At 39.1% G+C, this 25,760-nt stretch overlaps 1 protein-coding gene across 7 annotated transcripts in view; it reads left to right on the forward strand.

Moving 5' to 3' along the window:
- samd4a (sterile alpha motif domain containing 4A) overlaps positions 1-25,760 on the forward strand; it is a 200,485-nt gene that overhangs the window by 155,023 nt on the left and 19,702 nt on the right. For all 7 annotated transcript variants that reach the window (XM_072568755.1, XM_072568754.1, XM_072568753.1 and 4 more), the window contains 5 exons: positions 1,769-2,072; positions 7,420-7,505; positions 12,445-12,563; positions 16,330-16,531; positions 17,107-17,233. In XM_072568755.1, the coding sequence (XP_072424856.1) occupies positions 1,769-2,072; positions 7,420-7,505; positions 12,445-12,563; positions 16,330-16,531; positions 17,107-17,233 (838 nt within the window). The remainder of the gene's footprint in view (positions 1-1,768; positions 2,073-7,419; positions 7,506-12,444; positions 12,564-16,329; positions 16,532-17,106; positions 17,234-25,760) is intronic.

Here is a 25,760-nt window from a genome sequence, read left to right on the forward strand (position 1 = left end):
AAATTGGTTCCTCAGCAAAATTGAGACCCACTAAATAAATGGCACTGTGACTGCATGGTAACATAGTGGCTGAGTGACAGAAAGCCAGGAGTGGTGCTATATGGTTGTTTTTGGATTGGCAGAAAACAGGTGTTTTCCGGGAATCAGTACTTTTTTTTAATTGATTTTTATATTAACTTGGATTAGGATGCAAAGGACACATTTTTAAAACTTGCAGATGACACAAAAGTTTGAACATGGTGAATTGGAAAAGGAGATATTAGGTTTGTGGAATGGATAGACAAATGGTAAATCGAATTTAATGCAGAAATGTGGAGTTAGATACTTTAGTATGTAGAATGAGCATGCATGAAAGTAAGGGTGCAATTCTAAAGGGTTGCAAGATGCAAGAAACCTGAAGGCATATATGCACAAATTGAAGGGTTGTGTAAATGGTTGTAAAGACTTATGGACCCTGGACAAAAGCAAGAATATTGTGATGAGCCTTTACAGATTACAGCTAAGTCCTCAGCTAGAACACTTTCGAGAGGATATCAGAACAATAGAGGGTGCAAAGATTAGTGACAGCAATGATTCCAGGGAAGAGAGTTTCAAGCTACTTTAGATTGGTGAATCTGAGGTGATTCTCCTAAAGACCATGGCCTTGAACCTCTGTATTGATTTTTATTCCATTTCTTCTCAAAATATGGGTGTTGTTGACCAGGGTGATATTTACTGCCTGTAGCTAATTACACTCTTAAAAACGAAAAACTGCGGATGCTGCAGGTCTGAAACACAAAATCAGGAATTCCTTGAGAAACAAAGCAGGTCTGGTATCTGTGAAATGAAAGCACAGTCAACTTTTCAAGATGTTCAGAACTTCAGTGGTTCTACAGAGAGTTCACTGGACTGGAAAGGTTGACTGTTTGTTTTCTCTAGGTAAAAACAATGACTGCAGATTTGTTTTCTCTGACAGATGCTGCCAGAGTTTCTCCACCAATTTCAGTTTCTTTTAGTTGTTCAATCATGGTATGCAAGGCAGGATGTTTATGCAAATAGTTAATTTGCTGAATAGGTGGACTCCCTTGTTTCACACAGTGCTAAGCTCTTGCCTGTGACTGAAGCTCCAGTTTCCTTCACATTCCTTAATTGTGCATGTGCGTTTTGAAGAGGGTTGTCAAAATTTGGATGTCAACACTTCTCAGCCTCTGGTCTGCTGTCATCTATCACATTGAGAATTTGCATAGGAATGCAGGTTTCTGAATTGGGCTGTTCATGGAAACTGTCCTTACTTGCGAATACAAGGTTTAAAATACTGACCTGAAAAACTAACAGCTCACTTGCCCTATCTACTACCCCATCCCTACAATGTGTTTCAATCAACTGTTGCTGGATGGAATTGTTTGATCCCAATACTGTGATAACTTGCAAAATAAAGAAAGTTATTTAAATCCAGCTGGTCAGATAATAACTCCTCATTATTGTAAATAAATTAATTGGAAAAGGTAACTGTCTTACAATTTTACAAGTGACCCATGCAATTTTTAACTTTAGGCTAGAAAAAACTTCTGCTATCTACTGTTAAATATCTACTGTTTAGTACACTGAATTGACTGATGGAGTGAAAACGCATCTGAAATATCCAAACTTTTCACTAATATCTGGATAAAAGGAAATAGTGTTCAATTAACAAAAGTTTTAGTGAATAATCTCCAGCAATGTATTATATATTTCAATAAGTTTGTATACATTTGAATGGTATATTGATATTTTTCATTCTATTGTACAGGACATTCTTGAAGGTGGTAATCTGCGTAATGCACTCCAGGAGCTGCACCAAATGATTCTTACCCCTATCAAAGCTTACAATTTCTCTCATACCCAAAACTCTAGTGAACAAAACCAAGACTTGGATTCTCAGTCCTCTTTAATGAATTCAGACAGCACCTTGGGAAGTGGACTACCTGATGCGAAGGATTCTGCTGCTGGGGGCATGCAGCAACAAAATGTGACAGGGTGTGAGGGTGAGTCGGGAGGTGCTCCTGTTCCAGAAGGAGATCTGCCTGGACAGTTTACAAGAGTCATGGGCAAAGGTAGGCCTCTTTTTTGCAATGTCACAATTTATCATTGTATGTTTTTACTTGGGTGATAAAGGTAAATCAATGGTTCGTTGGAATCCAAAATAAAAGTGCATATTGGGGTTTTGGTGCCATTTCAGCTAATTTTTTTTTTTAGACTTTTGTTAGCAAGTTTAGATCTCGTGGAATGCAGGGAGAACTAGCCATTTGGATACAGAACCGGCTCAAAGCTAGAAGACAAGAGGGTAGTGGTGGGGGTTGTTTTCAGACTGGAGACCTGTGACCAGTGGAGTGCCACAAGGATCGGTGCTGGGTCCTCTACTTTTTGTCATTTACATAAATGATGTGGATGCGAGCATAAGAAGTGCAGTTAGTAAGTTTGCAGATGACGCCAAAACTGGTGGTGTAGTGGACAGTGAAGAGGGTTACCTCAGATTACAACAGGATCTGGACCAGATGAGCCAATGGGCTGCGAAGTGGCAGATGGAGTTTAATTCAGATAAATGCGAGGTGCTGCATTTTGGGAAAGTAAATCTTAGCAGGAGTTATACACTTAATGATAAGGTCCTAGGGAGTGTTACTGAACAAAGAGACCTTGGGTACAAGTTCATAACTCCTTGAAAGTGGAGTCGCAGGTAGATAGGATAGTGAAGAAGTTGTTTGGTATGCTTTCTTTTATTGGTCAGAGTATTGAGTACAGGGGTGGGAGGTCATGTTGCGGCTGTACAGGACATTGGTTAGGCCATGTTGAAATATTGAGTGCAGTTCTGGTCTCCTTCCTATCGGAAAGATGTTGTGAAACTTGAAAGGGTTCAGAAAAGATTTACAAGGATGTTGCCAGGGTTGGAGGATTTGAGCTATAGGGAGAGGCTGAACAGGCTGGGGCTGTTTTCCCTGGAGCATCAGAGGCTGAGGAGTGAACTTGTAAAGGTTTTCAAAATTGAGAGGCATGGATAGGATGAATAGGCAAAGTATTTTCCCTGGGGTCGGGGAGTCTAGAACTAGAGGGCACAGGTTTGGGGTGAGAGGGGAAAGATATAAAAGAGACCAAAGGGGCAACTTTTTCACATAGAGGGTTGTACATGTATGGAATGAGCTGCCAGAGGAAATGATGGAGGCTGGTACAATTGCAATATTTTAAGAGGCATTTGGATGGGTATAGGAATAGGGAGGGTTATGGGCTGGGTGCTGGCAGGTGGGACGAGATTGGTTTGGTCTGGTCGGCATGGGCGGGTTGGATTGAAGGGTCTGTTTCCATGCTGTACATCGGACTCTAAATTCTGATAGTAATACTACCCCAAAGTTTCACATTTATCCTAAGCCATCAAGGTTAATGGTTGTTCTCTGCTAACTGTACAAATCTTCTTCCAAATAACTGGTGTTATGGACTAGACTGGATCAGACCACCTCAAAACATTTTAAGAAGGTAGCCTAGACTCTAACGGTTTCTTATTTTAAAGGCAAATGTAATGTGCTGCGTTCTGTGCAGATTGAATCTTCATCTTTATTGTATCTTATGATTCTTTAAATATCTAGCCTAATATTTTCCTTTCCTCTTGACCTATTGCCATTACCTGTTCCAGACTGTAGTAGTACTAACCACTTTCCTTATGATTTTTACTGTGCTTTCTCCAATTGATTTTTGTCATCATGTGTTTACTTTTGTGCTAGCTCAAGTACCCTTCAGTCATGAAAAGCCTCAACAAAAGCGGTTTTTATGTTTTTAGCACCATGATCCAAGAAAACCTTTACATCCATATAGTGCTTTTAACAATACATACTTACTGGAGGAAATTATTTATTTTTTACTGGTTCGTGGTAAACTAGTGACTTCAGTATCTGGCCCACTTTTATAGTCATGAAGTAAATTAATAATGTTACCATCTCAGTCATTCCCATTGACCTATTTTGAGGTGTTTTCATCCTGTTAACTAACTAATTTGCATGTTCTTTGCTTAGTTTACCTTCATGATTAGATGGTCAAATTAACAGATTACTCAAATACAGTCTTATCCACTTGCTCTTCTCCAAACTCTCAAATGTTCAAATACTTTATCTTTTCCTGCTTTTAAAAGCTGTTTGAGGGTTGTCTCATTTATCTTTCTCATGTTTTTATTTGCAATGATTCTATATTACTAGTATAACTTGGAGTGGTTTTCAGATTTTTCATCTGAACTCCAAATCTCAGATTTTCTGTTAATGTAACCTAACTAAATGAAAGTATTAAAATAATATACACCATCTGTTTAAGCATCAATGCTTAAAAAAGGTAGGGATTACCCAAGGGCAATGAATGCAAATTGTGAAGTAAGGATTACACCTGACCAACTGAATTGGAATTCTTCTAATTGACTAAATGTATTGACAAATAGTGTGCTAATACAAAGGCTGAAGCCTAAGCGCTTAATTATAAAGTTATTTACAAGAATGTAAATGAATGTTGCTATGGACTAGGCCAGACCACTCAAAACATTCTTGAACAGGCAACCCTAACCATAACTTTGCAATTTGTTTTGGTAAGTGTACAATAAAAATTACCCAGAGTAATCTTCAGTGGGTTGACTACCGGGTTTTAAAACAAACAGACAGACAGACAAATTTATTCACAAAATTACACAATGAAACACAGTAGAACTCAGTTATCCAAACTAAACTTAATTATGCTGTTCCAAATATACACCACAGTCCCAAAAACAAACCCCCTTAAAAAAACAGTTTAAAAAATGGAGTAGATGCTTATAGTTTGAAGTTAGAAGGGCAGAAAGAGAGAGAGAGAGAGAGCCTGTTTCCACACAGCTGAACTCCTAACTAGTTCTGGACTGAGCTGACCACTCCCCTTTCATTTTACAGATCACTTCTAAAACATGACCACTTTGGCCTGAAGTCTCATCAGTTTACATATAAACAAAAAGGCCTCTCAATACCCTTTAATCTCTGTACCAGACAAGTCTAATCGGAACCAGGAGCATTTTATTATCCCTCTGGGGGGAAAAAAAGCCAAGGACACAGTGTCCTTGAGAAAAGAAACAGTTTTTAGAAAAAAGGGACCAGCTTCGTGACAATGTTTTTCATTGTCCAAGTACAGGGGAACCTTGGATAAAAGCAAATTACTGCGGATGCTGGAATCTGAAACCAAAAGAGAAAATGCTGGATAATCTCAGGTCTGGCAGCATCTGGAAGGAGAGAAAAGAGCTGACGTTTCGCGTCTAACTGACCCTATGCCAAAGCTGGGGATCCTTGATTACCTGGCATTATCTGAATTTTGGATTATCTGACTAAGATTGCAAGGTCCCGATGCTTGGCTAAACTGTGTTATCCGACATTGGATTATCTGAACCAAACACTCCCCACCCATGTCATTCAGATAGTCGTGGTTCCTCTGTATAGCAATAGATATGCCTGAGGACAGTTTCTATTTGCATGTGCATAAATTATTTGGATTCTTAAACATTTGTTCATGGATATGGGTGTTGTCATCAGGTCTAATACTATCATAACCACGAGGTTACTACCTCTCACCATTGTTTGCCACACCACATTAGGAAGTGTAATGAAATGTGAGGAAAAATGTAAGAGCACATCTGGGTTAGAGAAATGAGCTATACGTGTTTAGGACAGATCAACTAAAATGAGATTGGGTGAAAGGAATAGAATGATGATTATACCTTAAATCGTAAAGGTTCAATCTAAATAAAGGGGAAGAGCTGAGATTTTTAAGGTAGAAGTGCACAAAATTGCAAGTAGGAAAAATGGTAATCTGTTCAGCATATTGAATACAAATACAGAAATTCATAGAATCAATACAGTGTGAAAACAGGCCATTTGGCCCAACAAGTCCACACCAACCTTCCAAACAGTAACCCACCCAGATTCATTCCCTTTACTCTAGGTTTACCCTTGACTAATGCACCTAACGTACATATCCCTGAACACTATGGACAATTTAGCATGGCTAATTCACCTAACCTGCACATCTTTGGATTGTGGGAGGAAACCCACGCAGACACTGGGAGTAATGTGCAAGCTCCACATGGACAGTCGCCCGAGGGTAGAATCGAGCCAGTGTCCCTCATGCTGTGAGGCAGCAATGCTAACCACTGAGCACCTATGTATGACCAAAACCATAGTTAGGTAAAACTGATGCAGTTTTGAGTACCTTATTATAGAAAAGCTATTGACTTAATATAGATTTTGGAGGATATAACACTGAATTATTGCTTACAGCAAACTTAATGCTGTTGCTCCATGCACCGTGGATAAGAAAAAGGGAGAGGAAGCAAAACTCCAAATATTGAAAGTTTTACATTGGCGGTAGATTGTGAAAGTTTAATGAATCATTAATGAGGCACCATGGTATGAATAAAAATATAAACTGGCATGTTAGGTGAACTTTTCATGCCTTATCGTATTGAATGTATTACACTGCACTTGAGAAGTGATTGGAGACATACCTGGTTTTTTTAAAAATGCCAGAAAGTTTAAAATATGAGTAGTGCAAAACTAATGCAGGCCAAGTGGATAGAATGGCCTTATGTAGTGCTTGGAGTTTCTCATTCCTTGTCTTTATCATCATTTGATCTATTTAATTTATCTTGATGCATCTTGCTTTGATTTTTCCTTTTTAGTCTATTGACCCAATGACCCATAAGAGAACTAAAGTAACTTTTTTAAAAATAATACTAATTACTGATTAGAGAGTTTAAGAATTAACTTGTCAGGGTGGACCTTGTAATGGCTATCAGTATCCATTCCTCTCCAGTAAGGCATTGGACTGGTTAAAGAACTTGACATTAGAACTCTGACAACAGCTTCTGCTCCCAAAGCCATATGAAGAAAGAAAGAAGCCTCGTTACCTTGCTTCCTGCAAAGATTATTAAGTCTTTTACTTGTCATTTCAATCGAATTCAAATGTTTGCTCTTCATCTTTTATGCATTAATCTGTGAAAACCGTCTTTTTTCAATATTCTTTTGCTTGTAATAATATAATTGAATAATTATTTGTACATGGAAAAAGTGTGAATTTCTTCTGTACTTAGTGAATTGTTTGGGTGTGATCCCCTTTCATACTGTGCCTCAGTCTCTGTGAGCCCCTCTCCTCTGCTATCACCACCTCCACTGCCTTGCCCCCAGTCTCTAGCATTTGCAAAGTTTAAGTCCCTCTGTATACCAGTGAATGTTGTGCACTCTGTAAAATCTTCTGATCTGATAAATATTCTGTGTAAATATCACTGAATTCAATAAAGTTGGACTATTAAATTTGCCTTTTTTGTGATTTTCAGCTTTAGGTATCTTGAGAAACTTGGAAGTAATTTCTACTTCCGGTATTACAATTTTTATAATACTTGATCATTCTCCTTTGCAGTGTGTACACAGCTGCTAGTATCCAGACCTGATGAAGAGAACATTAGCTCTTATCTGCAGCTCATTGACAAAAGTGTAGGTCATGAGGTGAGTATAAGTAGAACACTTCCAATACTAGATGGACTTAGTCTGAAACATCTGCCAGTATTTGAAGTTCTACATATCTGAACCTGTCGCTGGTCCTATCTATACAATCTAATTTGCATTTTAAATAATGGATTAGTCTGTTCCATGCTAAAGAACTTTCAATGTTTATTTCTAAAGGATTACCTCTTCTGTCTCTCATTGCTGCAAAGCCTGAAATGTTCAAGCTCTTGCGCATATCTCTGATATTAAAATTAGCCTTATGGTTTCAGTCCTCCAATATCTTCCTGTGGAATAACTTCTATCGTGTGCCCTTCCTTTCTCCCTGCCACCCCCACATGTGCATGCCTCCCCACATACTCCCTCCCCCAACATGCACATCCCACTAGACATGCTCATTCACACTCATATGCATGCACCATAAATGGTGGCATATTCATACAAATTATAGTCTTATAAAGCAGAACATGACACTAGACTATCAAACTGGTTTGACTGGAACATGATGTACCATCCTATCATAAACTATAGTGTTCATCATACTGTTTGCTTTGTGGCGAATGATTAGGTAGAGTTAACCTGATATATATTAATATTCAATTAGCATACTGTACAATGGAATGTGATTCTTAAATTAGATCCATCAATTGTTTGATATGGAATTCAATTCTTCATTTTGAAAAATTGACATTTAAAATCTCTGTCATTTAGGTTTTGATTTGATAAATTATTAACTTGCATATAAGCAAATTTATCACTTTTGTCTTAGTCTTTTTCCTGATCTGTATTCATTGAGCAGATACGTTATTCGTTGCTCTCCACGTGACTGTTTCTACCTTCCTTCATCTCACCTCTTAACCTCTTCTGTTCATTTTTCCCTCAAATACTTGTATAACTTCCTCTTAAATATATAGGTGCTATTCACTTCAACCACTACTTGTGATGGTGAGTTATCTTTGAGCAAGGTAGACTTTATTTAATTTTTTTAATTTCCCTGTACCAGTACTTCGTATCTCCTAAACTGGTAGGACGAAAAAGGCCCACTGGTTTCAGTCCTGGACAAACTCAAAGAACTTGCAGATGCATTAAATCTTTGCCAGCTGTTTTAGATATGGAAATTAAGTTTTCATTTATGCTTCCACTGGCAGCCCTTACTGTCTACATGTTGCTGCAGATGTGTTTTGATTTTTTAGAGGTCTGATTGCCTCAATATTAAGTAATAAATAAGCAAAATCTTCTCAATTTTTGAACAACCGTTATTTATGCATTATAACAAATGAAGAGAAATGACTACCTGTGCCATTCCTGAAGATGAAGTTGGCCAAATGTTAATATTGCCCCAGTACCTCTGGGTACTGATCTTTGCTTTACAGTTTTCTCTGCAGACATAATTTTCTTTTTATGACTTGTGTTCCATAAAAGACAGAAGCAAGAGTAGATCATTCAAACCCTCGAGCCTGCTTTGCTATTCAGAATGATCATAGCTGACCAACAAGCTCAGTACCCTAATCCTGCTGTTTCCCCCACATTTGATCCACTGTTTTTCTAAGTGCTTGCCTTTAAAATTCTTTGAAAGTGGTCCCTAATATCTCCCTCATACTGACATCAGACTCTCTGGTCTATAATTCCCTGTTTTCTCTCTCCCTCCCTTTTTTTATGATTCGGAGATGCCGGTGTTGGACTGGGGTGTACAAAGTTAAAAATCACACAACACCAGGTTATAGTCCAACAGGTTTAATTGGAAGCACACTAGCTTTCGGAGCGACGCTCCTTCAGCGTCACTCCGAAAGCTAGTGTGCTTCCAATTAAACCTGTTGGACTATAACCTGGTGTTGTGATTTTTCCCTTTTTTAAATAGCGCGGTTAAATGAGCTATCCTCCAATCTGGATGAACTGTTTCAGAGTGTAAACCTTGGAAGATGATCACCAATACATCTATTTCTATGACCGCTTAAGTATTGCTAGGGTGTACATTATTAGGCCCTGAGGATTTACCAGACTTCAATCTTATCATTTTCTCCAACACTTTCTCTACTATTACAGATTTGTTTTAGTTCCTCTCACTAAACCCTATGTTCCACATCATTCCTGGTACAACATTTGTGTCATCCTTTGGAGACCAAAGTAAATTTTCAATTTAGTTCATCCGCCATTTCTTGGTTCTCTATTATAAATTTTCCCATCTGACTGTAAGATGTATATCTTTAGAACTTTTAAAGAAAAATGACACTTCCATCTGACTGAACTGTTTAGTCAAGTTTTATTAAAATCTCTTTTTCACATATAACTTCTGTTCTTATTTCTGACCATCCTTACCAGCCAAGATGCAAACAACAAAAGATTGTTATTGTCAGGTACCTTATACAAACTGTGTAGTTGCAAATGAATCCTGTATAGTGGACATGGCAGCACCTACCTGTTCAGTCGGGGTTGTTGGAAGTCTTTGTAGCCTTTTGGAGGAGATGAAGGTAGAGCAGTGGATGTGATGAAAAGGGATTTTAGCTGGGTGTTTGAAAGGTTCCCCATGGGCTCACATTTGGAAAGTAAGGAGGTATGGGATACAAGGAAATTTGGCTGTCTGGATATAGAATTGGCTAGCGCATAGAAGACAGATGGTGGTGGTAGATGGAAAGCATGCAGCCTGGAGCTTAGTGGCCAGTGGTGTTCAGCAGGGATCTATTCTGGGACCTCTGCTCTTTGTAATTTTTATAAATGACTTGGATGAGGAAGTGAAAGGGTGGGCTATAAGTTTTGCTGATGACATGATGGTTGGTGGAGTTGTTAATGATATGGAGCGCTGTTTTATGTTGCAATGGGACATTGACAGGATGCAGATCTGGACTGAGAAGTGGCCGATGGAGTTCACCCTGGAAAAGTGTGAAGTGATTCATTTTGGAAGGTCTAATTTGTATGCAGCACACAGGGTTAGCGACAAGATTCTTGGCAGTATGGAGGAACAGAGGGATCTTTGGGTCCACATCCATCGATCCCTCAAAGTTGCACCTGAAGTTGTTAGGGTTGTTAAGAAGGCATATATGGTGAGTTGGCTTTCATTAGTGGGGGGATTGAGTTTAAGAGCCATGAAGTTATGCTGCAGCTCTATAGAGCCCTGGTTAGATCACACTTAGAATATTGTGTTTAGTTCTGGTCATCTCATTGTAGGAAGGATGTGGAAGTTTTAGAAATGGTGCAGAGGCGATTTATCAGTTTGCTGCCTGGATTGGAGGGCATGTCTTATGAAGAAAGACTGGGAGAGCTGGGGTTTTCTTATTGGAGCAAAGAAGGATGGGAGGTGACTTGATAGAGATGTACAAGATGATGACAGGCGCAGATAAGATGGATAGCCAGAGACTTTTTTTCCCAGGGTGGAAATGGCTATCATGAGGAGGCATAATTTTAAGACGATTGGAGAAAGATAGGTCCTTTTAAGCAGAGGATGGTAGGTGTGTGGAATGCACTGCCAGCAGTGGTTGTAGAGTCATATACATGAGACATTTACATGACTCTTGGGTAGGCATGTAGGTGATGGTGCTTGAGTGGAGAAGTGTAGTGCTGGAAAAGCACAGCAGGTCAGGCAGCATCTGAGGAACAGGAGAATCAACATTTTGGGCATAAGCCCTTCATCGGGAATGTGGAATGTGGAGTGGGGAATGGGGGAATGAGAGCTAAATAGGAGGATGGGGTGAGGTACCTGGCAGGGAAGATGGACAGGTAGGACAGTTCAAGAGGGTGGTGCTGAGTTCAAGGGTTGGATCTGGGATGAGGTGGGCATTGTTGATGACTTCTCCAGTTTCCTTGTCTTTCCTTTCCCCCACCCAATCTCATCCCAGATGCAACCCTGCAACTCGGCACCGCCCTCTTGAACTGTCCTACTTCCCACCTATCCACTCCACTTCATCCTCCCCCTGATCTATCACTGTCATCACTCCCACCTGTCTATTTATCGCCTTCCCAGCTACCTCAACCCCACCCCCACCCCACTGTCTTATTTATCTCTCAGCTCCCCTCCCCCATCCACGCCCGACATTCCTGATGAAAGGCATATGCCCAAAACATCGATTCTCCTGCTCCTCCGATCTTACCTGACTTGCTGCACTTTTCCAGCGCCATACTTTTATCAATTCTGATCTTAAGCATCTGCAGTCCTCACTTTCTCCATCAATTCGGGCCAGCAGACCTCATTGATCATTCTTATTATTGCTATTTCTGGGGCTTTGCTACATCTAACAAACAAGTGCTGAACTGTTTCTAACTTTAAAATAACCAATTCTCTTCATGAGAAAGTGTGTTTTACTTTTAGATAATTCTTAATTTAGATAGACTTGTTTGCATATATTATAATTAACTTGTATGCAATATAGATATTATATGACCCAAGATGTTTCAGGCATTATTTTTGTTAACATTTTTTTAAGTATAGGATCTTTTTCTCTGTAGGTCATTTTACAAAAATAGACTTTTACTGTGAATTTGGAATTGGGGTGTCGGTTAGCTCAGTTGTCTAGATGGCTAGTTTGCGATGGTGAGTCATGCTAACCACATTGGTTCATTACTCTCACTGGCTGAGGTCATCGCAAAGGTCTTCCCTTCTCAAGTTCATCACACATCTGAGGTGTGAACCCTCCAATTAAACTCACTACTAGTCATCTCTCTCCAATGGGATCTGCCCTATGGTCCTCTGAGAGTGTGGTGACTTTATGTAATGTGGTGTCAGTATTTAATTTGCTATTTGTAGTGTGATTGTTGCATTTACTCCATAGTTTAAAAAGAAAAGGAATTTTTTTTACCGTGATGCAAAGTGTAGTTTTACAGTTCTGATAATGCACTATTATTTTCACCTGAATGATGAATAATATGTTAATTTATTAATTTGAAATTAATATTTTCACAACATGTACTAGTACTTTTTAACTTTAATTAAAATTGTTTGCTTTTATCTTAGGCTTTTACAGAGACACAGAAAAAGAGATTGTTGTCGTGGAAGCAACAGGTTCAGAAACTCTTTAGGTCTTTCCCCCGGAAATCCCTCCTGGATATGCCAGGTTATCGACAGCAGAGAAGGTATGTTTTAATATTTTATCTTCTCAGTTGTGAATTTCTGTCTATGAACTTTAAATCTGTTTGTCATTCTTTTATCTAATAAAACTGGATGGGCACAAGCAATCTGAATTTCCATTTTCATTTTCCTTTTTCTTTGGTTTTCTAATTAATGCCAATGTGAACTTCTGTAACTTAGAAAGTATCAGCTAAATAATGTCCTGATACTGCTTGCTTATCAGTGATATGTAATTATTTTTTGTTCTGGACAGAATTCCAGCAAACATATGAGCTTCAGAAGTTTAACTTCATGGCTAGTATCACATTGGAAGTTGCTGGTTGTTGCATTCAGTGTCATTGAGTATCCTCAAGTCTTCAAATCAATAGTATTTGCTGCTCTGAAAACAAAGGAATTGCATAGTGACATTTAAAAACGATTTTAATACAATATTAGTTATAATGAAGTTTGTGCTTAACCATGAAATGTCTTTATTTTTTGAGCTGCTTTCTGTTTTCCTGAATGGTTACTTTATTCCTATCAAGTAAAAAAAATCTCTGAAATTAGGTGTAATCTCATCATTCATTGTAATCTCCTTTACAATTGGTCTTTAGTCCACATTGATTTACGCATAAATTAATCTAAAATACAGTAAATTACAATTTTATGGTACATAGTATATTTGAACAGAGGCATATCATTCAAGTGGAATTAATTCAGAGAAAACTAAATATAATATCTTTAAATATTGCGCATTCATGATCATGCACAAAACAACATTTTAAGTTTGCACAATTATCTATTTTATATTTAATTGGATAAAAATCATCTTGCATATAATTTTGTTCAAAATTATTGTCCATTTGTCTTGGATTATTAACTTGAATTTTTTTTTATTTTAATGTTGATAAAATCATATTTGTCAGCTTTGGATGTTTCCTTATCAGAAGGGAATAAATCAGAAATAGAGTGAGAAAATGTATTAGCTTAATCACATCGACTTAAAAAGGAGAAACTCAAGTTTGGAGAAAATGTAGATGTAAATGTCATACTATTGATTACTTTAATGGTAATTACAACTGTATAATTCTGAGTTAGTCTGAGTGGTCATTCAAGATCAACTGTCTATGGTAAATTGCTCATTTACTCTAAAGAGGTCCATTGTAACCAAGACACAACAGGCAGCATATCTTTTGGACACCTTACACTTTTTGGTTCACTTTTGTCTCCAACAAAGTCAATTCCACTTGTGAACATCATTTGAAATGTAGTGAATGATGATCCTTAACAATTAGTTTGAGACACAAGTGCCTTCTTCACTAACCTTTCTGTCACTTGCCTGGAAATGTGGTGGATGAAAGTTCAATTGAGGCATTCAAGTTCACAGTGGATGATTATTTAAACAGAAACAACCTGCAGGATTACAGAGAAAAAAAATCAGGAGATTGGTACTAAAATGCTCAGAGAGCTAATGCAGACACGATGGGCTGAATGGGCATCATCCGACTAAAACAACTGAGATTTTGTGAACCCATCAAATTCTGGAGGAAAAGCCTTAAGCACAAAAGAAATTTCCATTTAGAGCTCCATGTATAAATTCACTTTTTCTAAATTGTGAGAAATCAGTGCCTTGGTTTATGAGCTTGCTACTTTATAAATATCTATGTATTTGTGGCAGGTGTGTGTGTGTGTGTGTGTGTGTGTGTGCGCACGCGCATATATATAGAGAAATTAGATTGTGTGGATGTTATTGACACAAGCTGTTTCAGGATGAGTTGCTTGGCATTAAAAAAAAAACCATTTTACAGCATATACAGCATTTCTTTGCTAGTGTTGTTTAGAAGAAGGCCCACGTCATGGTTGTTAAAATATGTAGTTTCTTCTCAAAACATGCTTAAGACTATACATGCTGTTCATGTTTGTGTATTTTCTCTCTAAGCACAAATATATTTTCTTCATTTAATTAAAGCTGAAAATTTTAACTTTAGTTTATTTGCATCTTGATTGTTAGTTACAAAGTAACTTTCATTAGAGTTTGACAATTACTTGGAAATGACAGCTTGTCATTTGTCCAAATCTCTCGAACTTTCACACAAGCAGCAGTCCTTATTAAACTGCTTCCATTGTTGGAAGACCCAAGAACTAGAGGGCATCCATTTAAGGTTGGCAAATGAAGCAGTGGTGACAGAAGGAATTTTTGTGTTTGAAATGCAGCAAGTGGTTAGGATCTGGAATGTACTGCTGAAGTGCAAAGTACAGAGTGATTCAATCCTGGTTTCAAAAGAGATTTGAAAGAATATCTGAAAGAATTTGTTGGCCTACTGGGAAAAGACAGGGGAGTGAAGACTAACTGTATTGATTTTGCAGAGAGTGGTCCAGATGCAACAGGCAGAATGGTCCCTGACTGTGCTGCAACCGTTCTGTGATTCAGTGACAATGTCATGTACAAACAATGTTCCTGTATTATTTGTGTCCTTGCTTTCAACCACTTTTATATTCCAGTCTGATTTGATCTGTGCATTAATCGCATCCCCTCAAACCTTTGTGTACATAAAAGTCGTTACCTTGATTGTTGTTCTAAATTGTAATGATCTGTCATTCTACACTTTCACTAGAAACATTCAGGTTTTGTCTGTAGTGTCTCATTCTTTAAATTTTGAACATCTGCATGAAATCACTGCAAATCGTAGCTGTTCTGAAAATCTGACTGATGTTTCAAGTACTTATTTGTATTTCAGCACAAGAGACAGCATTCCAATGAATCTGCTCTACCTTTTCTAACATCTCCACTTTTTAACGAATTTCATAGAATCATAGAATTCCTACAGTGTGGAAACAGGCCATTTGGCCCAACAAGTCTACACTGACCCTCCGAAGAGTATCCCACCCAGACCCATTCCTCTACCCTATTACGCTATATTTTCCCTGACTAATGCACCTAACCTACACATCCCTGAGCACTATGGGTAATTTAACATGGCATTCACCCAACCACATCTTAAATTTTTTTTTTAGAGCACGATGTTGTACTATAAATAAACCATGTTGTATTTCATCTACCCCACATTTGAATATTCCACTTACTAATCCATGACCCTTATGAGCTTCTTTTGCTGCTCTGAATGACTTGCAATGGCTCCTATTTTGTATTCCTGTAAAGTTGGACACCACTTCCCCTACTGTTCTTTCAAATCATTGACATATGCAGAAGATAAATAATCCCAGGATAGAACACTGTAGGGTGCCACTGTCCAGATCCAAAACAGTCCTAAACTACTTTGTTTCCCGAGTTGCCATTTGCTATTTGAAACGCCAATATTCTGTAGGAATGTCTGATCTGTGCTGCCATTATTAAAGATGTTAGATGACTATCTTTTACCATCGAAATATTTCCGTTATTATTCTTCTCCCCTTTCTTCTATGTTCTTTACTCCCTTATGACTAAATTTCTGGTCATTGAAGTACTGTTTCACTTGTGCTTCCAACTCATTCTCTTTTCAATGTATTCTTTGGCATGCCTATGTGCTGTTTGCTAAATTAACACAACAGTAATTTAGTATCAAGGTCACCTAATAGTGGTTTACTGTCAATTGGCTATCAGCTGCATAACAAGAAACCTTGCTAAGCACTTCCAGCCTTGGATGAATTTAAATTTAAACATGTAGTTAGAGAGAAACAACACACATGGAACAAAAGTTAGAGACATGCCACAAATTTATCTCTCTATCATGTCATATGTGTCTCAACTTTTTTAAACATTAAAACTGGTTTTACTATCTTTTCTTTACATAGCTGGGGTTTTAGTCAATCCAACTCCTTACCAGCAGCCGGATCTGTGGGTGGAGGAGTGGGTAGACGAACCCAACGCCAATTTCAGATGCCTCCTCGAAATATGCCCACTGCTCGATTGGGTCTTATGGGCCCCAGTGGACTTATGGGTGCCCCACAGCGTAGTGCAGCCAGCAATCCTGCCATATTAAAACAAGGAAGACAGGTTTGTTCAAGTCTTTTGCCTTTCTGTAGTGTAATTTAAAATATGTGCAAATATGTATTCTTTGGGGAAACTCACTAGTTAAATGTAATATTTGTTTAGCCAGCAAGATACAACACACCCTGTTTAACTTTAAAGGGCAGGAAAATACAGTAGACTGTTTAGTTACATTTGCCAAATTTACATTGGAAATATTTCTCAAATTTTCCTGATTTAAGTAACTTGCTGGTTCCTTTTAAAAAGACCCAGTGAGAACACTCTCTGAAGGCATTTCCTGTTTTTCCTCGCTTTGATGTGTAGAGGTACTGAAATGGGATGATGTAAATGTGGAAAAAAGTACAGACGCTGCTTCTCTGGAAAGGGTGAAGCCCAGAGTTTTATGTACATAAAGTTGTACAACAGATTCATTCAAAGTGTGTAGACATCAGACAATGAATGAAATTTGTAAGGATTGTAAGCTTTGAGGTATTAGAGCATGATGTCAAATAGACAGTTAATTCCATATGCCATTAATTCTTCAATATTAGAGGCTGTATAAATTAAATTTGTTTTACAATGTGTAACTTGTATTTTCACAGAATCTATGGTTTGCTAACCCTGGAGGCAGTAACAGCATGCCAAGCCGAACCCATAGTTCAGTACAGCGTACCCGCTCTCTGCCTGTACACACATCACCACAAACTATGCTAATGTTCCAGCAGCAAGGTGAGTAGAAGAGAATATTAAACAGATGCCTTTCTATATGTGGGTAAAGATTAACATCAACACTTGTAAATGCTTGGAAAATGTTGGGCTTCAATTGTCACCCTGCATTCCTCTCTACTTATAAAAGGTTTATTTCTTCCCCTGAATAACCAGCATGAATAGTGGCTGCTTGGCGACAGCCCAGAGTACGCAAATCAGAGTCTGCTATAGCCTGAGCATAATTTTCTGACGCTAGTCAGATTACTGGATTGATTAAATCATAGACTTCACTGGAAAGATTTGTCTCTATAAATAACAAGTTGACTATGCTGGATCTTTTCTTAGCTTTCTACCATAGGCTTTATATTACTTCTGGAATTTTATTGCATGAGTGCAACTACAACAGACCTTTCTAATTTTAAATAATATAACATGCATCATGGAAGATAGTCAATGCATAAGTATTGATTTAGGTTTATTCTACTTTTGTATTTACAGAAATACAAAACTTGGATGTTATCTGTTTTACAGTCATAGTCAATTTTTGTACCTCAGTTTGTGACTATTCTTGTCAATTTATTTGAAGAATAAATAGAAAATAACAAGAAACCCCCATTCTAAGCACTACTTGCCTTGGATGAATTGTATAATAAGTATTTGTGTTGCAGACGTTTCACCCCCTGTCTATGTGACATCCTCTGTGCTTGGGAACCTCCTGTGAAGCGCTTCTGTGCTGTTTCCTCCGGCATTTATAGTGATTTGTCTCTGCCGCTTCCGGTTGTCAGTTCCAGCTCTCCGCTGCAGTGGCCGGTATATTGGGTCCAGGTCGATGTGCTTATTGATCGAATCTCTGGATGAGTGCCATGCCTCTAGGAATTCCCTGGCTGTTCTCTGTTTGGCTTGTCCTACAATAGTAGTGTTGTCCCAGTCGAATTCATGTTGCTTGTCATTTGCGTGTGTGGCTACTAAGGATAGCTGGTCGTGTCGTTTCATGGCTAGTTGGTGTTCATGGATGCGGACCATTAGCTGTCTTCCTGTTTGTCCTGTGTAGTGTTTTGTACAGTCCATGAACACCAACTAGCCACGAAACGACACGACCAGCTATCCTTAGTAGCCACACACTCAGGTGACAAGCAACATGAATTCGACTGGGACAACACTACTATTATAGGACAAGCCAAACAGGGAACAGCCAGGGAATTCCTAGAGGCGTGGCACTCATCCACAGATTCTATCAATAAGCACATTGACCTGGACCCAATATACCGACCACTGCAGAGGACAGCTGGAACTGACAACCGGAAGCGGCAGATACAAATCACTATAAATGCTGGAGGAAACATCACAGAAGCGCTTCACAGGAGGCTCCCAAGCACTGAGGATGTCACCTAGACAGGGGACGAAACGTCTGCAACACAAATTCCCAGCTTGGCAAACAGAACCACAACAACAAGCACCTGAGCTACAAATCTTCTCTCAAACTTTGTATAATAAGTAAATAAAATGGAGTGTATCTTTTCAAAGTTGCAGCTGTTTCATAGAATGTATATCTAGTTATTTATTAGTAGTATAGGTTTGTTTAATTTGTCACTAACATTAATAATTTGAAAGTTTGTGCCATGATTTTGTAACTTATCGGTTGACTAAATATTTTATTTAATCTAATTAGACTTGAAATGTATGAATGCTAGAAATGGATTTATATAATTTATATATGATCCCTGTCCTCACTGCTAAGATTGAGAAAAGATTAAAAAAACAAAAACCATACATGGATGATGGAAATCTGAAATTCAACAATATTAAGGTGCTGGAGAAACTGAGTTGGTATGAAAGTATCTGTGGAGAGGGATACTGTTTCTGATCCAATATGAATTCAGTTCAGGGAAACACTGGTTCTTTAACTGAAACAAAGGAACTTTGTGAGAGGTGACTATTATTTAAAATGGGAGGATTTTAATAAACTTGACCATTTCAAGTGAAGACCACCTTTTGTGTATATAACTCACCAATCCACAATGTTCCCTCAATGTATTTATGATAACCCTGAATCCCCTTTAGCAATGTACTGTGTTGGTCTTCCTTCCTTGAAAACTATGGAGCAATCCTGTTTCATCACCACCTGTGCTACGTGCCTTTTGGTTTTTTTTAAGAGGTGCCCTCCTGCATTTCCTATTTTATTTTGTTCATCTTAATATTTAAGCGTGATTTCCTCATGCTTAAATTCATTGTGTCAGAAAAACATACTTGGATCCAATTTTCTCAAGCCCTTATAAATTTATGCACTTCAATGATATCCTGTCAGGTTGTGCTTTGAGAGAAAAGATCCATAATTATCAGTTTTTTTACTTCAGTTTGCCCACAACTTTCACTTTCAGTAACCTCCAGTTACTGAAGCCATTACCCATTCAGTAATATCCTTTTTTTGAAGACTAGTATCTAAATCTTAATACAGTAGGCCCCAGTATGCTCTCAACAAGACTAAATACAGTTTCCAAAATACTGTAGATTCTGGAGACCTAAAATAAAAGCAAGGTGCTAGAGAAACTCTGGGCTAGCAACATCTGTGGGGAAAGAAACGGTTAACATTTTGAGTCCAATGACTTTTGGCATCTTGCGTTCCAGAGAAGAATAATCTGACTTAGTGTTAACTCTGTTTCTCTCTGCACAGATGCTGTCAGATCTGCTGAGTTTCTCTTGCACTTTGGTTTTATGTCCAAAATTATCTTGCTGAATTCATGTTGTCGTTTGGTATGTATCCTGATAATTTAACAGTTTGGGGACATTGTGCTGATGTTTTGAGTAGCTGGCTTATTAAAGCCTTGAAATCTCTCACTCTGTAATCTTAAATCAGAAGACGTAGGAGCAGAACTAGGCTATTTGGCCATTGAGTCTATGGTGCCATTCAATGTGACCATGTAGGATCTAATCATCTTTGACTCCACTTTCCTGTCTTTCCCTCATAATCCCTGGTTCCTTTACTGATTTAAAAGTCTGTCTATCCCAGCCTTGAGCATACTTAACTACCCAGCCTCTACAATCCTTGTAGAAAATAATTCCACAGTTTTACTACCCGTCAAAGAAATTTTTTATCAGCTGTGACTGAGTAAGGTGATCCTTACTCATAGGTTATGTCCTATGGTCCTAGACTCGCCCATAAATGAAAACCACCTCTCCACACCAACACTGTCTAGCTCCTTAAACCATCTATATTTCTTATTCCCTTTTGCCTCTCATTCTTTTAATCTTTAATGAATACAGGTCCAACACACAACCTTTCCTCATATGAAAACCCTCCACATCGTAGTGAATATTCTCTTGACTACCACCTATGCCAGGACTTCCTGGCCCAGAAGAAGGTCGACTTCTCCACCACCTGATGCTGCCTGGCTTGCTGTGTCCTTCCAGCCTCCTGCCTGTCTCCTATGCCAGTATAGCTTTCCTTAGATAAGGGAAGTAGTACTTTTCACGGTATTCTCAAAATGGTCTAACTAATGAAAACAACAAATGCTGGAGATCAGCGCAGGTTAAACAGCATCCATGGAGAGAGAGTAAGTTAACATATTAAGTCTAGATGGTTCTTCAGAGCTAAAGTGAAGTGTGGAGGGGGCAGCATTTTGCTATAGTTGGGGGGAAGTGCTGGGGGAGAAAAGACGTTTATAGTCAGATTGTGATCAGAATGGGAGAATGGCAGAACAATGGGTGTCTTAACTGCCAGACTTGAAAGATCAGACAGTTCCGAGGGAGGGAAGAGAGGACGTGGTGACAGAGAATGTAACAAGTGAAGCTAAAATGGTTCACAATTTGAAGGTGTTGAACTCAATATTAAGTCCAAAAGGTTGTAAAGTGCCTTGTCTGAAGATGTGTTGTTCCTCCAGTTTGCAGTGTGATTCACTGTAGGTCAGTCAAGTGGGCATGTGAGCAAGATGTTGTGTTAAACTCACCAGCTATGGAAAGGTTGGGATCATGCACACAGATGGAAGGTGTGCAAAGCAGTCTCCCAGTCTGCATTTGGTTTTGCCAATGTAGAGTGGGCCCCATTGGATGCCGCAATTACAATACACAAGATTGGAGGAGGTATAAGTGAAATACCTGAAAAGACTGTTTCGGCCCTTGGATGGTGAGTAGGGAGGAGGTGAAGGGCAGGTGTTGCATCTTCGGTGGTTACATGGGAAGGTGCTGTGGGAAGAGATAGGGGAGGATGGCGTTAGTGGTCGACTGACTAGGATGTCCCAGAGGGAACGATCCCTGCAAAATGTAGACTGAGTGAGTGAGGAATAGATGTTTGGTATTCTGCTGATGTTATCTGAAATGGTGGAGACTGATCCTTTTGACTGTGGATGCTGGTGGGATGAAAAGTGAGGACAAGGCGGACCCAATTACACTGTGACTGATTGGGAAGGGGCAAGGGCTGAAGCATGTGAGATAGGTCAGATGCGGTTGAGGGCCCTGTCAACCCCGAGCGGGAAGCCATTGTTACGGAAGAAGGAAGCCATGTCAGCAGTGCTGTTTTGGAAGGTGGCATCATCTGAACAGATGCAACGTAGCTGAAGGAACTTGGCAAATGGAATGGAATGCTTGCAAGAATTTCAGGGGTGGGAAGAGCTGTAGTGAAAGTAGCGATGGGAGTCAGTGGCTTTATAGTGGATGGCAGTGGGTAGTTTATTCCCTGAAATGGAGACCGAAAGGTCAAAGAGAGAAGTTTTGGAAATGGACAATATGTAAATTTTATAGTGGGGTAGAAATTGAAAGCAAAACAAAAACTTTTCAAGGTCCTAGCAAGAGGATGAAGTCAATAGACAATAGGTGCAGGAGTAGGCCATTCTGCCCTTCGAGCCTGCACCACCATTCAATATGATCATGGCTGATCATCCTTAATCAGTATCCTGTTCCTGCCTTATCTCCATAACCCTCGATTCCACTATCCTTGAGAGCTCTAACCAACTCAATCGTAAAGAAAAAAAAAAGCTGTAGGAGACGGCCAGTGTAGGACTAGAAAAAGGTTTGTTTCACATACCCAGAGGGAGGCATAACTGGGACCCATTCGGGTGCCCGTAACCATTCCCTTGATTTGGCAGATGTGAGATAAATTAAAGGAGAAATTGTTCAGAGAACAAGTTCAGCCAGGCTGAGTGTGGTGGTGGATGGAGAATGTTCAGGCCTCTAGTCAAGGAAGAAATCAAGATCTCTCAGAACATCCTGGTGGGGAATGGAGGATTGGGCATTTGTGGTGAACAGGAGGCAGTTAAGGCCAGGGTCTAAGTAATGCCTCCTATAGTTAACAAATTCAGTTTACAGTTACAAATCTATATTTTCATTCCTTTTGAAATGTTGGATTGAATTAACTTTATTGTCATATGCACTCAAATGAGACCACTGAAAAGTTTACAATCGCCACATACAGCACCATCTAAGGTACAAAGGGTACCTCGGTACAGATACTTAAAATCAAAGTCGTAGGAAACAAAAAAAATTAGACAAGTAAGTAAATAAATAGTCCAGCATTTTTGGTCATAGCAATAAATTAGAAAAATAAACAAGTAAAACGTTCAGAATATCAGTTTTTCCATCTCAGTCTGTGCTGACACCCAGCCTCAAGGAAGATCTCCACCACTTCACCACTGCCTGTGCCGTATCCACCAACATAGGAGTCACCCCACTTGAGATGTCATCGCTTCACTGCTGGGTCCACTTCACTGAAATTGCTGTACCCACACTCTCCCTGCAACCAGGAGTCACTGGTTGTGGTGCCACTGGGCTGCGGGTCCTGCTTCAGCTGCAGAAGTCACCTTGCCAGCTGCCACCGGCCCCAATCACTGGAGGAGCTTTGCTGCTGGCTCCAAACGCTGGGAGGACATCGTCACTGCTGCTGCCACTGCCACTTGTTGCCAAGAGAAGCCATGTCTGCCACTCTGTGTGGCCTGCTCTCACTGCCACGCTGGTGCCTGCCAGCCAGCAAACCACAAAAGAAGGAAAATAAAACAAAAGAAAAGGAAAATAAAGCAAAAGACAAGCAGAAGCAAAAGTAAAACAAAGAAGGAAAACAGATTGGCTCCAGCTAAGAGCCTGCATGCAGTCCTGTTACACTGCTACCATCTTGCACCAGAAAGCCAGAAATAAAGGGCAATGTTCCATTTGCCTTCCCTATTTACTTACTGGGGCGGGGGGAGAAAAAAGACAAAAATGGGAAATAAACAGAGGGAACAGAGAAGCTCAGGTTGGAGCATCCTACTCTGCCATCACCTATATTTTTACCCTACTTGGCAATGATACATTCACTTCCTCATGTAGGTTGTAAATTGTTGTGCCCCCACCCTGATACCTGTGGTAGTCTCATTTGTTATGGTTTGCTGTCCTTAAAATTCCTCTCTTGTCCCAAATTTCTATCTGCTGTTAGCCAATTCTCTATCAATGCTAATGTACTACTCCCAAAACTATGGGCTCTTATCTTCAGTAGTCTTTTGTGTGCTACCATTTCCAGTGCCTTTCGGAAATGCAAATATATTACATCTACTGGTTCCTACTGCTTGATACCTTTTCAAAGAATTCAATAAATTTGTCAGGCATGTTTTCCCCTTCATGAAACCAGGCTGACTTTTAAAATTATATTAGGTGCGTTAAAGTTCTCCTTTATTTGTAATATTTATAATCCAATATTTTCCCAATGACCGATGTTATGCCGAATGGCTTATAGTTACCTGTTTTTATCACTCTCTCCTTTTGTTGAATAAGGGTCTTAGATTGACAGTTTGCCAATTCTGAGTCTTTTCCAGAAGATTCCTACCAGTAGATACTACTTTTGATATCCTGGGGTGCATCCCATTAGGTCCAAGTGACTTTATTGGCCTTCAGGGAAACTAGTTTGAGCTGATTACTTTTTTTTTCTCTGGTGATCGTCATTGTATTTATTCATCACCATCCCTTCCCTAAAGTCTACCCCTTGATTATTTGTATTTTTGGAATGCTATTATTAGCACGGACAGCACGGTGGTATACTGGTTAGCACTGCTGCCTCTCAGAGCCACAGACCTGGGTTCAATTCCTGCCTCAGGCAACTGTTTGTGTAGAATTTGCATATTCTCCCCGTGTCTGTGTGGGTTTCTTCCGGGTGCTCCAGTTGCCTCCCACAGTCCAAAAATGTGCAGGTTGGGTGAACTGGCTGTGCTAAGTTGCCCATGGTGTAGGGAAATGGGTCTGGGTGGGTTGCTCTTCAGAGGGTCAGCGTGGACCTGTTGGGCCGAGGGGCCTGTTTCCACACTGTAAGTAATCTAATCTCAAAAATAAATTATTGTCTATCATTTGAAGATGCAAAGTAATTATACTTATTCAACTCAGTCATTCTCAGACGTTCACTTAGCTTTTTAAAATATATTTAAAGACGCTCTCCATATCCTTTTCTTGTATTACCTGTTAGTTTATTCCTGTATTTTCTCTTTTCTGTTTGGTTCTTTTTGTTGGTTTTTAAACTTTCCTAAACCTTGGTCTTGTACAATGTAGAAAAGGTTAATGTTTTATTTACAACTTAATAATCCCCTTAACTTCTCTGGTTAACCAGTGTTAGTTTATATCATTCTTAGAATAATTCTTCCTCACCAGGATATATCTTTTGAGTCGTGAGCTATTTTCTTGTATGTCTACGGAAGTTTATCAACCACGTTTTTAGTTAAACTCCCTTCCCAATCCACTTCAGCTAACTCTGCACTCATTATGTTTAGCACTGTTATTTCCATTCCAAGTTTCTCACTCTCAACTGAATTCTAAATTCTGCTGTGTTATGGTCACTGTTTCCTACTCAGATCATTGATTAAATCTGCCTCACTATACATTATCCAAAGCAGCCTGATCCCCGGTTGGATCCATTACATATTGTTTTAGGAAAACCATCCCAAATTTTTGGACTGCTATTATTATCTCTTACTATTTAAGGTGCAAAGTATTAATACTTATTCAATTAGCGGAGTGGACTCGATGGGCCGAATGGCCTTACTTCCACTCCTATGTCTTATGTCTTATGGTCTAATTCCTCAGTCATTTCTGAGGGTGGCACAATGGCTCAGTGCTTAGCACTGCTACCTCACAGCAACAGTCACCCAGATTCAATTTGACCCTTTGGCAACATTCTCCTGTACCTGTGTGGGTTTCCTCCATAGATGTGCAGGTTAGGTGGATTCACTAATATAAATTGCCCATTGTGTCTAGGGATGTGCAGGCTAAGTGGCTTAGCTGTGGAAAATTCAGGGTTACAGGTTAGGTGTGGGTGGGTCTAGGTGGGCTGCTGTTCAGAGGATCTGTGTGGACTTGATTAAAGAAAAAGGCAGTATGTTAATCATGGATGACTTCACTCTTCATGTGAATTGTAAAATCATATTGGCAGAAATATATTCACAGAATGGAATACATAATATCAGAAGTAAAGATTCAACCTTTTCTTAAAATGAATAATACAGACAGTTTGGAACAACAAATCAAACTTAAAGCTGTTCATTTGAGTTAAGTGGACAGAACAATTTCCAAATAAAATCATAAATTCTCTTCATACCCAGAAATG

The sequence above is a fragment of the Chiloscyllium punctatum genome, chromosome 4 (genome assembly GCF_047496795.1).
Source record: "Chiloscyllium punctatum isolate Juve2018m chromosome 4, sChiPun1.3, whole genome shotgun sequence".
Taxonomy (NCBI): Eukaryota; Metazoa; Chordata; class Chondrichthyes; order Orectolobiformes; family Hemiscylliidae; genus Chiloscyllium; species Chiloscyllium punctatum.